The sequence below is a fragment of the Monopterus albus genome, unplaced genomic scaffold (assembly GCF_001952655.1).
Source record: "Monopterus albus unplaced genomic scaffold, M_albus_1.0 scaffold5.1, whole genome shotgun sequence".
Taxonomy (NCBI): Eukaryota; Metazoa; Chordata; class Actinopteri; order Synbranchiformes; family Synbranchidae; genus Monopterus; species Monopterus albus.
In genome coordinates this window covers 3,465,735-3,480,205 of record NW_018127885.1, presented here as the reverse complement: position 1 = coordinate 3,480,205, position 14,471 = coordinate 3,465,735, and the positions used below count along the sequence as shown (strand labels likewise).

The following is a 14,471-nucleotide window of genomic DNA, read 5'->3' as shown; positions in this document are numbered from 1 at the left end:
TATTATTTTATTTAAAGCCAATGATTAAAAGGACATTTTAAGAGATATAACTCAGGGAATAGTCTGGCATTAAATATTTAAAACAAAATTTTATTCAATTACTGAATTGACTTTTTGGTGATTGTACATACAGTTGTGCTTTAAAAAAAAAAAAAAGCTATGTAAATGAAAATGTAAATTTGGACACAAATGTTTTACACATTTATTTAAAAAACTTTTGCTGACATACAATAGCATACCAAAGACAGCGGACACTGTAAACATTTATTCCCTCACTCATTCATTCACACAGTCCCTCACACATTTATTGCTTTTATTCCCACCACTTCAAATATTTAGTTCTTTGACTGTATGTACACAAAAACACAACACAGGTTTGTTTGCATGGCACCACACCTTAACATTACAGTGATTTCACAATCATCAGCTGGTCAAATGAATTTGCTATTTAAAATACTTCCTTTTGTTAACAAGGCTTCATGCAATTAAGGGAATTTTTAAGTGACCACAGCTGAAGTTTAAGACCAGCTATTTAGACAAATTTGAAGACCTTCACTGATCATTAACCAAGAATAAAAACCCTAACAATTTCCGTTTCTAAAGGTGAATGACCTCTGTTGAAATTTAACCAATAAGACCAATGCAATCTTGTGAGATAACTGAGCAGTTTTCATTTTGTTTCTAATCCTAATGCTGAAGTTCATGCAGGCTTTGCAACTTACAAAAAAAGTATTCAAGACTGGTCTGGTTACTGCTGACCAACTATATCTTAACAAAACTTAACAAAGTGTTCAGCAAAAGGTGATGGCCAGTTGCAATAAAACATTACAGATTTCTTACAGGGAGCAGTACTTAGTGATCAGCTGGCTTCTAAAAGTCCTGAGTCTGCTCTTTTGGTTATTGTGTTCAGTGTGCTTTTAGCCTACAGTCCATCGGTGAGGTCCAAATAACTGTGGGGAACTCATGTGTTTGCATGTAATGAGCATACAGTAAGCATGGCAAAGCTGAAGAGTTTACAGGTAATCCCCTTACTGCTTATTGTTTTGAGAGTTACATTCACCAGCAGGTCTGATTTACAAAAACCCTAATGAACAGACAAAAAGTACTCACAGACTACTAAAACCTAATGCCAAAAAGAAAGTGCACACAAACATCTTTGGCCTAATAACTGTGTTGATTTTCCACAGCATAAACTCAACTTTGCTGTGTATAAAGAAATGCTGCATAGACAGTTCTAATGGTAACCATAGCACCTCCAAAATAAACTTTATACCCTACTGTACATCACAGTTGAACATGCAGCATTTAATATACATACAATACCTCAATTACTTGTGTGGCTGTGGTACATTTTATATGCCATGGTTCTTTCAATTAACACACTAAGATGTTCACATCTACCCAATGAAAGAAAAGACGGCAAAGTTTACAGTGTGAAGCGAATTTTCAGTGATGATTATTTCAAGCTGACAAAGAATGCTTGTTTATCCACTGATAGAGCTGATGAGACTCTAAGGCAAATGTTTGAAGTGATTTAATAGCATTATGTCAACTCTAATGTGGCCAAACATCAGTTTTCATTCTCTATGAGTAAAAAATCACTGTGTTTGGCATCTTTGACCTGTATGGTTGGAAGCCTTGTGCACATTGCTCCAGTTATTCTCACAAACCTTTTTAACTATAGTAAGAAGGGAAACGAAAATGGACGTTTCATAATGTTTCATAGTTGTGATGTTGAAAGAGAAATAAACATTAACTGTTTTATGACAAGCCTGGTCAGTTCTTTTTCTCATAACTCTTACTTTTCAAGTTCTCACTGACTTTAGTAGCTAGAAAGAAACTGGTAATAATAAAAAAATGAAACAGAACAGGTCCTTCTTCCTACCTCATTTCAATAGCCTGAACAGCAACTACAGGCTTGGTGTTGACATCTGATTTAATATCCCCTGTCTCTTGTACTTTTCTAGGCACCTTTGGGCTTGACCTTTTAGCCATCTGAGGGCTGCTAGATCCCAACTTACGGTTGAGCAGGGGGCTCTTGGAGCCCTTCATCTTGGTAGGCTGCTGACTATCCATAGACTTAAGGGGACGCAGGCCAAGAAGTCCACAGTAGTAGTTACACTGATGGTGTGTCAGGAACTGTTCAAATACTTCAGGAGAGCTGTACTCACTTAATCCTTGATATCTGAAATACAGGGGGCAACTTTATTCTAGCTGTTCTAATAGCAAAAACACATAATAGTGGACAAATGTATGAATTCAAATACAAACCCTTTTGACTTGGTCACAACTCCAACATTAGTGAGCTTTGTTTCAACTCCTGTAGATACAGATCAAAGATAATTATTAATGTTTATTCCTACTAATAGATAAATGATTACTTTTGTTATGAACTTGTATGTTTGGTTTACCCTCCAGCCGAGTGACAAGTAAATTGCCATGTGTCCACTGATGGATCCAGTGCTGAAAGGTGGCACATTTCTGCTCCACCTCATAAACAGTTTGTGTAACCAGTCTGCCTTTAGGATCCATTGCACAGTACTTTTGAAAGACGCCTTCAAGATCAGCCTCCACTGTGGCATATGGTACAGAGTTGGCAGGCCGGTACATCAGATATCGAGGAATCACTCTGTGGGCAACCAAAAAATTGTGGAACAATCATGAGCTGTAGATTGTACATTTTAAACAAGAATCAATTATCAGAGTTAATGTATAAGAAGCATGATACCTACTCTAGTGCACAGCCAAAATTCTCAATAACTCTTGTTTCAGCTGCAAAGATTTTACAGTATTCACGAATCATGTTTTGGACTTTGCATTCCTGGCAAAACAAAGAATTTAATGAGATAGGTGCATGTAATGCAGTTATCGTCACTAGTAATGTATCAAAGATTTGTTGACAACTCACGTGTTTAGTAATCTCTAGATTTCTCTCTGCAAGGTTGCTTCCCTGTTTGGTCCCGTAGGCGATGGGGTTTTTAATTTTGATGATGGAGGTGCGTCCAGACTCAAAGACAGGATCCAGGCCGTAAATGACCTTCACTCTGCCGGCTTTGTGTGCACAGCCCTCACCGATGTGCACCGTCTCAGTCATAATGCGGCCAAAGTACTTGTCACCCCAGCTGCCACAGTCAGCCAGGCCTTTGGTGAACAGCAGTGGGGTCATCTCGATCTCCTCCCCGACTACAAAAAGACAACACATACAGATAAATACAATAAGCAATAATTCACAAAAAGTGTAAAAAAAAAAACAGGCTGATAACTGAGAATAATTCACAAAAAGTGTAAAAAAAAACAAAAAAAAACAGGCTGATAACTGAAGAATTTACCTTCTAAATCATCCTTCAGTAGTATCTCAGACAGAACTGTAAAGCAGAAAACACAAACACTCATAACAGCATAATCTATACTGTTGGATTTAGACTGAACACTTTCTCTGGACACACTGTATCTTACTGTCTGTGCTGAGCAGGAAGTCAGTGGTGTCAGTCCCGTATTCATTATTGATCGTACAGCCATAAACCCCACAGTCCTGACTGGATGCCAGAACAATAGCCAGTGCTACTTGACTCTCATCCCCTCCACTTAAAGGACAAAAAAGGAAAAATCACATAATCAGGTCCACATCAAACTGACTGGCTTCAGCGTTGAACCTAACTTCAAAGATTCAGCAACAAGCCACAAGGTGTCACTGTGAGACATGTGCTGCGTGTGTCTGATAACACAGCAACCCATAGCACATATATAGACTTTTAATGCCCCCTGGAGATGGGGAAAATATTGTGTCAAGTTACAGTTTCTGTGTCTAATCAGAGATTCGCCTCTGTGTCACAGCTGAGGAGTTCACAGTCACATTAAGTGACGTCTCTGCAGTGAGAATATAAGAATGACACAAGACTATCGAATGAACACTGAGGCCCAAGTAAATCCTGTTGATCCATGTAACATTATTATTTTAAAGTGGGAAGCTTTTCAGATTTACCAGTCATGTTGGCTGGAAAGCCTCAGAATAACAGCAGTATAAAGGGTGACAAGCTATTAAGTTAATACCTACAACATATTTTCACCATATGATATGTTTGTTTAGGTGGTTAGAGTAGTGTTGATGTTGTAAGAGAAAGGGATTTGATTTGATTTGATTTATTTATTCTTTCAAGCATATAAAACAGTTGATATAGCAACACCCATTTTTACACACAATCCAATATCAATGTGCTTATACCTAGTACATGCTTGAATGGAGTAGGAAGAAGTCAGACTTATCCAGTCCTACCCCATGACATCATCTTACCATCATTGGTTTGCAAGCAATAAATGATTCACTTCTGCACACACACACATTATACTTTTGATTTACCTTCGCTTCAGCTCTAGTATTTCCTCCTCATCTCTGTACCACTTAATGGTGGAGTCACTGAGCACATTGAAGAACTGGCACCACAGCTTTAGGTGTCCAGAGGCATCTGGGAACGGCTCTCCCCTAACCTTACGGATGACCTGTGGAGCTGGTGGGGCAAGGGGGTAGGGGGTGCCCAGCAAAGGGCCCAAGGTCAGCGTACTGTATATTGCACTGGAGAGTGGAGATTTTCTAATATTTTTACTTCCTCAGGTGCCAGAATATTGATCAGACTCATGTTGACAAACTTAAAAAAACTATGTAAAGAATTTCACAGAACCATTTGGCCATTTTTATTTACACATATTTTGTATAAACTGGTGAAAAGATCAGATAAATTCTAATAAATAATATTAGAAATATGTAATATTTATATAACTAAGCATGTACAATATATACTGTATGCTCATGAACTTGTTACCACTTGTTCACACAACATCATAGCTTCACAAGATTAAAAAAAATCCATATTTACCTTTCAAAGGGTCTGGCTTCTTTTCAGATGGTTTCTCCTCCTTCTTGGGGCTGGTGGGCCCTTCTCTGGGTGTATCCTCCATAAGTTTCGGCACCTCCAAGGTGGCCTTTTTTCGGCTTAACAGCGGGGAGCGCCTCTCCATCGGTGGGCTTTTTGGACCAGGGGGAGTTTGTAATAATGTTGCTCTGTGGACCTGGCTGGGTGACATGTAGGGGGTGTCCTTCTTGCCCTGTGTGTCTAGCACACCAACCAAGGCACCATCTCCGTCTTCTTTAGTTTTTGGGATGAAGATTTTACGGCGAGCTCCGGAGGCCAGCTCCTCAGGTGTGGCAGAGCGTATAAGTGACAGACTGTCTCTGCGTTTCAGTCGGGGACTGCTCTCACGGGAGAGGGGGAATGTTGGTGTTGAGCTTCCGCTGAGATCTTCATCTGCCTTGTCATTCTGATGGTCACCCACAGTGATTACAGGGACAGCCTTCACAGCCTCATTGTCTGGGTCTGGGGCGGCTTTAGACGTCAGTTTGCGAAGACTGGCCGGACTCAGTGATGGATGTGTTAGAGCTTTTGAGCTGAGTCTCTTAACACAACATTTATTTCCTTGGACGTGGTCAACAGACACAAAAACCTCTATTTTGGCCTGTTTAAGAGGTTTTATCGTAAAGATTTCAAGGCCATTGCCTTCTGCTGGTTTACTGAATGATTGTACATTGTCTCCAAACTTTGGTATTAAAGCCTCATATAGCAAAGAGGGAGTTTTATCTTTTACACTATTTTCTGCCTTTTCTTCAATGTTCTGTTTTCTGCTTTGAGTTTTTTCAGGTTTTGTGATCATGTCATTGTCAGCATCATGCTTTGTTCCCCTTTGCGTGGCAACTGAAGTTTCTGTTTCTGTCAACCTACTGTGAGTGGGGAGTCTGAGTCCAGGGTCATTTTCATAACAGGTGACCGAGATTGGTGGCACCACTGGAGTTTCAAAAGGCTGCAGTGTATGTGAAGGTTGGGCATTTACACATGTGTCATCCGCTTTGTTATCAGTACATGAAACATTTATATCAGGAATTGATACATTGTCCATCTGAGGGAGCTGTTCACTGCTTTTTACATATGGCTGCTCTCGCTCAAACACTTCTGTCTCATCATCTAATTGCGCAACATCCTTTATTTTCTCTGTGAGTGAGATGTTGTAGTCATTCTGCATATCTTTCTGTGTGACCAACCAGCCTGGAGAATTAGCCATCTTCTGGTCTTGGATTATCATCTCTGACACATGAGTTGCATCATGTTTTTGCAAAATATCAGATTCCGGCTTGTTCAGTGCTAAAAGAGTCAGTGGCAGAGTACACTCTTTGAACTCAGGCTCCATTATTTCAGGTTCTGGGATTATAACATGTTCACTTGTGCTTACATATGGCACAAACTGTTTGACATTTGGAGTGTCTTCAGTGGTAGATATCTGAATCTGAGGGATATTCTCCAAGGGCCAACCCAGATGCCTCTCGCTGCCTTCTTGATCGGCAACATTACTGCGCTCCTCCAAAACATTAGTATCATTTCTCTCATTTTGTGTTGCTGAAAGCATTTGTGATTCATCCCACCACTTCCCTTTTTTCTCTGTCTCCACTTCAAACAGTAATCTCTCATTCATGCACTCATGTTCTAAAATTGTGTTCTTGTCTGTTTTTTGATTGTTAACCTCCAAATCTTTCTCTAAAGCAGAACTAAATATCTCTTTCAAGTCACTTCTCTCTTCGCTGGCTCCATAACCTGACTCTGAACTCTGTACTGCACTGAGATTGTGGCCTTCTGTTCTTTCCTCTACCGCAGAAGGAGTGCATTCACGCTCTATATTTAGGTCATCCTTCTCTAAACGTTCAGGGGCTGCAGTGGGCGGAAATCCTACATTCGTTTCCTGAATCGTTGAGACATGTTTTGCCTCTTCTTTTACATTTTCTCTCTCTGCACTGTATGCTGCCCAAGCAGACAGAGGTGAAAGCACCTGAACTGGTGTTTTAGATTCACATGGCTTTATTTCCTCTTCCAGTGAAAATGCTGTTAATTCAGTAATCTCAGATCTGTTTATATCCAAGCATGCCCCTTTGCTTGATTTCACTTCCGCTTTCTCTTCCTCACTTAACTTATTGGAAGACCAGCCTTCCTCTCTGTCATGTTTAGCTTCCGTGCCCATCTTATCAACACTTATCTTTTCTTCTTGAAAAGTTTCAGTGGGTGTTTCTCCAAGGCTGTGCCTGTCTGACACTGAAATGACACTGTGTGGGAGGGTCCAGCTTTCTTCTAACCTAGTTAATGTTGACACAGGGATGTATTCTTCTTCATGAGCTGCTTTGATCTGTGGCAAGACAAATGTATCTTCCGTGGGTGAAGACTCATCCCTTGGTAGTAATGAAACCACCAGGCAAACTGGTTCTTGCTGGTTTACAGGAGCCTCTTTGCTAACTGAGACTATTTGAGAATCTTTGTCTTCTGTCTGAGGGAAAGTAAACAAAAAAGCATTTTAGTACTTCATAACTGGTGCAGCTATAATAGTGTTTGTCTTTTACAATGAACTCCATGAAACACAGTTGTTGGTTTTACTTCTTATGCATGCAAAATGTTTCTTCCAGTTTGATGTGTTAGTGGCAAGGAGACCTAATGGAAAAATATTCAGCATCATGAGAAGGAGTTTAAACTCTTTCAAGAAGCTTATGAGCATTGTAAACAATCTGTGAACAAAGTTAATCAATTATTAGTTGAGAGCTAAACAGAAAATAGAAAAAAATATGCATAACAACTTCAGTACATCAATATATTCTTGTGCTTTTTGAACTGTCTACTTCTTTTTTTACCTCAGCCAAGTGAAACAAAGTGCACAAGTGTGTGGTAAAATGTTTAGACTTCTGAACAAACAGGTTTTATCTTTTAGTTCACACTTTTCTAAATTAAGTTCTAACTGAACATCCTTTTTATATCAAATTTAATGTCTATGATTTACAAACTACCAGTGAGTTTCAAGTGAAGTCAGTTTTTATCTGTATAATGCAACCTGTAAGGCATTAGTTTGATTTAGAGTTTCCTTATTGTACTCTGTGTCTTATGTTGGACAGGGGAGTCCCCACGTTTGACCCAGGTGTGCTGTTTACACAGAGAACTTCCTGGGCGAATGAATGAATGCTTGTCTCTCAACATTGTGACTGGTTATAACATGCATAACTGACATACTGTTAATCTGTTGTACTCATTTGGATCAACAACCATCAAGCTGGCGACAACAGCTTAACTGACAAAAAATCTGACTATAATGAGAAACTGCAAAACTCTCAATTATGATAGTCACAAGAAAAACATTCAGTTTGAGTATGCATAATACTGAAAGGAAACTGTATAGGGAAAGCTTCAAGATATTCATTGAAGTGTTGCTGGGGTTTCCCCTCCTCACTGACCCTGGTTTGCCAGTTCACACTATGAAATTGTATGCAGAAGATTAATGAAGCCATGTGCTGCCTCGTGACAGCATGTTTGACCAACAGCGTCTACTATGAAAAAACAGAAGCTGCTGCTTTCGATGGAAGGGAACTGGTATCACATTCAGTCTAAAAATTATGCTCCAGTCATCACTACAGCTCAGATGTGAGAAAACAGTTCACAAAAATGGTTTGACTTCCTCCAATTTCTCATCTATAAGGTCTAATGTTATACTAGCAAAGGTACAGTAGTTCCACATTATGGACGTATAATACAATTACTATGCAGGTGAAAAATGCTTAAACATAGTGACTTCACTTCTCTTTTCTATATGTCATTGAGCATCACATAATAGCACGCACAGTGTCCAAGTGGCTGAACAAAACTAATGACCTGATCTTATTGTCTATGAACAAATATCTGAATTTCAGTTCAATATGGCCATACAGTTTACTGCTTTTCATACACTATAAGGACTCTGAAATCAGCAGAGACAATTTAATGAAGAGTTTCAAGTAGAATCTAAGAACTTTATGATTTTATGCCTAAATGTTTTCTATTCATTTGTTTAAAACCTTCAATTCAATTTAATCAATGTTTTTTTAAAGATTTATTTAACTTCAGGGGAAAAGATCTAGGCACTGCTTTACATTATGATATAACGATGTATATATGCAGAATATTAAGAGTTTCAGCTAGATCACTTAAAATAGTTATAAAACATATTCATACTAAAAAGCCAAGACTCTCACAGTCACATGGTGAAACTGGATCAGTGCAACCACAAACACAGCAAGAGTGATAAGTCACCATGTATCACTATCAGCTTTCTCTAAGTACATAGGCAAAGACTGTACAGTGCAATAGAAAATCCTAAACCCCCACGACAGAAACAATTCAATGAGCTGATCACTGAGATGACAGAAGTGCTGTCTTCTTCTCTCTTCTTTAGATGAGGAAGAAGTCTATTTTAAGATATGTGAGGGGGCAGAGAGCAATATGCCCACTGCGAGGAGGCCCTTCTTTCAAACTGAGACCTGCCGCTGGACTCACTCTACCACTGCTCACCCAGACTGCACTGCCCTCTGCCACGCAATACCCTGTTTGGAACATGAGAATCACGCCTGACATTCAGGTTTCATCATGACGCACTGGTGTTCCACTCATTGCATCCAGCATCTGAGCTATCTCCCATCCTGTCTTACAGTGTGCAGTGTAGATACACAACATCCCCCACCCCCACACACATTCGGTGCAAGTTACCCCGGTCTTATCTCCCACATTGACTTGTTTGGCTTGTTGCTCTTGAGCGTTATCAATGCTGTCAACCCACAGCCTGACATTCTGCCAGTTGCTGATCACTGATCTTATTTTGTATATTTTAAGGTGGTTCTTTTGTCTGTCTCACACCTTCCCAAGTATGGTTTGTCATCTGCTTATTATCTACCACATTTACAACCAGCAGCAACAGCAGCGGTTCAAAGCCTAACTTATGTAATATTTGACATAGTTCAGGCTTTGGCCCTGAAGTTGCATCTCATCACTGAAATGCTGACTATATATATATAACTTTTCTGTGACAGTTAGCTAAGCTTCAAAATCACTTTACATACCTCAGTGAGAATTTGAAGTCCAGACAATGGCATTTCTTCACCTGGACTACTGCTTCCTGCTGCCACAGACACTTCCATGGCCTCCCCAACATCATCAGCCTCCTTGACACTCTTCCCTGTGGGCTCCTCTATGCTCTCAGGTGACAGTTTAGGAGCTTGTGGCAGGTGTGTGCATAGAACACTGTCTTCATGTCCATGTTCATGCATCTCCAATGACACTGACTGTTGTTGTATATCCGCAGTTGTTGAAGACTCTTTTGGTTTATCCATTTCCATGGGCACAGCATCCTCTGTGAGAGGCTTGTACATGTCTGGATCATGCTCCAGTTGCACCCGAAATGAGGGTGGCATCTCCGGTTGAGGGGACCACTCTCTCTCCTTTTTGTCAATGTGATCACGAGACTCCTTTTTACTCTTACCAAAGAAGAAGCCTTTGACTGTGCTGAGCATCGAGGAGATGGAAGTCTGGATGTTGTGGTGTTCGTGATCCTTATGAGTCTTGCCGTGAGGTTTATGGTGGGCTACTGTATACGACATCACCGATGGCCTTTCCTTTTCTCTCAGATTTTCTATGTCCATTTCCTCTTCTCTCCTTTTCTCTCTCTCATACTCCCTTTCTGGGTCTTTTTCTTGTTCTTCTCTCTCTTGCTCCCTCTCTTCCTCTTTACTGGCATTTACAATAGATATATCCAGCTCTTTTGGTTTCTCCTCTTGAGATGAGTTCTGTACCTCCTCAGCAATCTGGGACTGGAGAGTGTCTGTCAGAAATTGATCCAAAATGATTCCTTCATCATAGCAGTTTTCCCCTCCAATCCCCATCATGTGACTTATGCTACTACTGCTGCCATTAACCCCAGCATCTACACCATTTGAGATTTTTATTTTCTTTTTGGCTAAGGCTTCATCAGATGAAGGTATCTCTTTCTCCAGTCCACTGTCTATGGATGAGACCAATGCCATTTCCTTTACTTCAGAACTAACTCCATTAGGTTTTGCAGCAGCTACTTGCTGTTCCACAGCCTTAGGCTCCTTGAATACTGGCCCCTGTGGTGGTCGTGGGATAGGTCGCTTCCTCTGAGGACGTTCTAGGCTGCTCTGGCCTTTCTCTTTCTGAATGATTTCTTTATCCGCCTTCTTGATCTGCTCCTCCAAATCTCTCCTCTTCTTCTCTGCTTTCTGTTTCAGCTTGGCAAAGAACTGCTGGTGGATCTTAAACTCGTTCATGGAACCAACCTCCAAAACTCCTGAGCAGGAGACAATACCTTTGCTGTTGCTGGCTGAGGCCTGATAGATGGCTGCGTCATCCAGTGTGCAGCTGACAAACAAAAACACTTATTTCTTATATTGTAGGTACTCTGACAGTGTTATAACAAGCAACAAAATAAAAGAACTGCATTTCTACTCATTTAAACAAATGTTATAAATTATTTATGAAAGGTTATCTTACATACTTGTAAATATGCAGGGTGTGGATTTTTCCATTTCTATGAATTTCGTATTTTGGGAGTCCACAGTAGCGGTCCATTTCCATATCATCTTTATACCATTTCAGTTCTGGAACTGGGTAACCTATGGATAGAGTATAATGAACTCCTTGCCTCTGGGCAATGTACATTGCAGAGTGCTACAAAGTACTTTTTATGTGTGTTTGTTACAAACATGAGACAGTTTGTGCATGAATAGCTAAATAGAAATTATGCATGAAATAAAATACAGTATACAGGCCTTGCACATGAATGTGTTTGAGGTTGTTGCATTATATTTGCGATGGCTTACACAGGAGCAGCTGATGCTGTTGGATGGGGCCACTCATCCAACCTTAAGCAGTTAAAAACCCAAGTGTTTGCTCAAGGGGGATTTGTTGGATTTCCCCTATAATACTGTAATTCTCCAGACCTTACTGTACTATGTAAAGAGCCCTGAGATGGTTGTTGTTTTGAATTGGTGTTATACAAATAAAACTGAACTGAACTGAATATTGACAAAACAGCTTGAATATTGTATAGTGTAGCATTTAAGGAGTCATTTAGGAATAATATAAACATCTCAGTTGGTGCCTTCACAGTAAAATTCCTCATTTTAAGATTAGTCACATCCTGTTTCACAATCAATTTGAAAAGCTGCAATTACGCCAACAAACAAGAAGCAGAGGCATGCAAATAAACCTGATACCACACCTGATACCACACATGTGAACTTCACATTACAGTTTTCTGACACTGCCTTTGATTTCAAGGTGGTCTCAAAAAAGGGCTGTATGTCCTCGGCCAGCTGAGCCATGACACTGCACAATGTGCTCCTGGAAAGAAACACTAAGGCATTAGAGAGTCAGTTTCTTGCTTTCAAATAATAGTCCATTTCACAGTATTTCAGGGATCCCTTCACGCCTGTGCAGTACATTCCAATTATTTGGGAAAGGGTGGTAAAGGAAATTTCTAGAAGTGAATAGAGGAAGAAAGAATGATATAGAGGCTCGTGAGTCAAGCAAAACAAAGTTGTCAATCTAACACCAAAAACCGATGTTCATCACTGAAACTGGACAAACTGGATGCTTACATTACAGTTAAAATGATTCAGTCTTGAGGTAAACCATTTTTATGGTTAAAGTGTTAGTTGGGAGGAATGTTTCACAAATATAGATTACCTCATGGGCCTGTAGTGAGAATACCTTGAATAGCTATTCAAAAGGAGGCAAATGAAGGGATGTCAGTGATTAATTAAGATCTGCAAATATGGAAACCACCTAAATAAAATAGTTTAATATCTACCCTACTTTTTGACAACTTTGAGAACTTTAGAATTCTTATGATCTGTAAATTAGAAACACATATAATTTATGTGATTAATTCGAATAATGACCCACAAATAGATGAGTTCAACAGTATAGCTTCATTACTTAAATATACAGGTACATTTCCATTATGGTCTTTCTGTCTGACCTACATGCTCTTTCTTGAGCACCATCCAATACAAATCAGTTTAAAAAATAAAAATCTACTTCATAAGAGACAAACAAACAAGATTTACCTGCTCTCCATATACATGGATTGTATATGAGGTTGTTTACCTGTTTTCAGGCCTAACATGTGAGATGTAAGGATTGCGGCTTTCTAGACGGATATTGGACATGCTGCCCTCCTCTTCACCGAAGCCGCCTGTCCTCCCATTGGCAGAAAAAGAGCGTGTCAGTGGCCTTCTGGAAGTCATTGTCTTCTGTAGCACTTCACAAAAACGTTAAATCCGGGATATATCACCCACACTATAAAACCCCTCACTGTTCACATCCACAGCTTGTGAAAGTTCAAGGCTCAGCTTTTATGGTACTACCCATGTAAAAGCCCCTGGAGAGGAAAAAAAGGAAACCTTTCAGAAGAGTAACAAAGTAACAACACCTGATGAAAGTTAAAGAAAGAAAGTAGGAGATATCTCTGGGTTATTTACTTATACTAAACTCATATAGACATTCCAGACTCAATATGTCCTTTCTGACCAAGCAAAGTACTTTCATGAAGCAAGTTATAAATAGTACTCAGCTATGAGATTGTGGAAGGACTGTTAACGATTCAACACAAGCCTAAGACGTACTATTCACTTTTATGTGTTAAGAATATAAGTCTGGTGTTTCCTGGTCACTTTAAAACATGGTATATTTTCCAGCTTACCTTTGAGATGTTGTCAGTGTTGCCTTGGGGCCCGAGTCTGTGAGGAAAATCTCTGCAACTGCCTATCATAGACACACGTGTTGCCAGCAAGAGCCTATTTATAGCGGCCCTACAAATAGGTGCAAGGGCACATCAGAGTTTCCAAGGCTAGACTTTAAACTTAGCAAAGAAGTCTGAAAAGTAAACTGAATTTCGAGTAAAAGCTAACAATTTCAGCCAGAAAGTAGACATAAAAACTCGTCATTGCACCATTAGTCATACAATAACATTTTCACTGCTTTGTTTTGATCTGTCTTAATAAGATAAAAAAGAGGGGGTGCCCCATCCCAATGAGCTACTGTAGTGGAATAGATGTGGGCTTATAAAACATGTCTGAGGAATAGAGTTTATAATGTAGCTGATGACAACCAGTGGTCTATGCTTTGCTGAAGAGTTGCTAAAGGACAGCCCCACCTCTGTTCATATTGCAACACATGGTCAAAACACAGTGACCTACTTGCTGCTCATATTTCCAATCGATTAAACAAAAACAGAGTCAGCTGACAGAATCTACACTTTGATTTAAGAGTATTTTAGAATATTGATATGTTAGTTATATTGTCGTTCTCAGCTGGTCTTATTTGGTTATATGGTTTTCAACAGTTCTTAAGTTGTTTTTAGGATTAAATCTTCTATACAACCGTATATGTATGCATTTACAAAAACAAAAAGATTTTAGGCTTTCCTGGACAAATAAAGATTTATTAAAATGAGCCTAAAACATGTAGTTTAAACAAACATGATAATTATGGAATCACAAACTCAATTAGGCCTTTTAAAAATATAGGCTACTCCACATTTTATACACATTATATTATGGACGTAAA

At 39.5% G+C, this 14,471-nt stretch overlaps 1 protein-coding gene across 3 annotated transcripts; it reads right to left on the bottom strand.

Annotated features, from left to right (window-relative positions):
• Positions 1-158: 158 nt before the first annotated feature.
• On the bottom strand, positions 159-14,367 carry alpk3a (alpha-kinase 3a). 3 transcript variants are annotated; one of them, XM_020611345.1, is made up of 14 exons: positions 13,606-14,367; positions 13,011-13,284; positions 12,121-12,242; positions 11,395-11,512; positions 9,944-11,258; positions 4,872-7,356; positions 4,358-4,505; positions 3,457-3,584; positions 3,330-3,365; positions 2,909-3,183; positions 2,733-2,821; positions 2,412-2,629; positions 2,272-2,320; positions 159-2,185 (listed from the first exon to the last, which is right to left on the bottom strand). In XM_020611345.1, exons 2-14 carry the CDS (start codon positions 13,148-13,150, stop codon positions 1,882-1,884), a joined length of 5,427 nt encoding a protein of 1,808 aa, XP_020467001.1. In that variant the 5' UTR covers positions 13,151-13,284; positions 13,606-14,367; the 3' UTR covers positions 159-1,881. The 3 variants fall into 3 exon arrangements, with proteins under 3 accessions (XP_020467001.1, XP_020467009.1, XP_020467017.1); XM_020611353.1 differs by lacking the exons at positions 12,121-12,242; positions 13,606-14,367 and having other exon boundaries at positions 160-2,185; positions 13,011-13,117; XM_020611361.1 differs by lacking the exons at positions 159-2,185; positions 2,272-2,320 and having other exon boundaries at positions 2,551-2,629; positions 2,729-2,821; positions 13,011-14,367.
• Between the last annotated feature and the right edge of the window lie 104 nt (positions 14,368-14,471).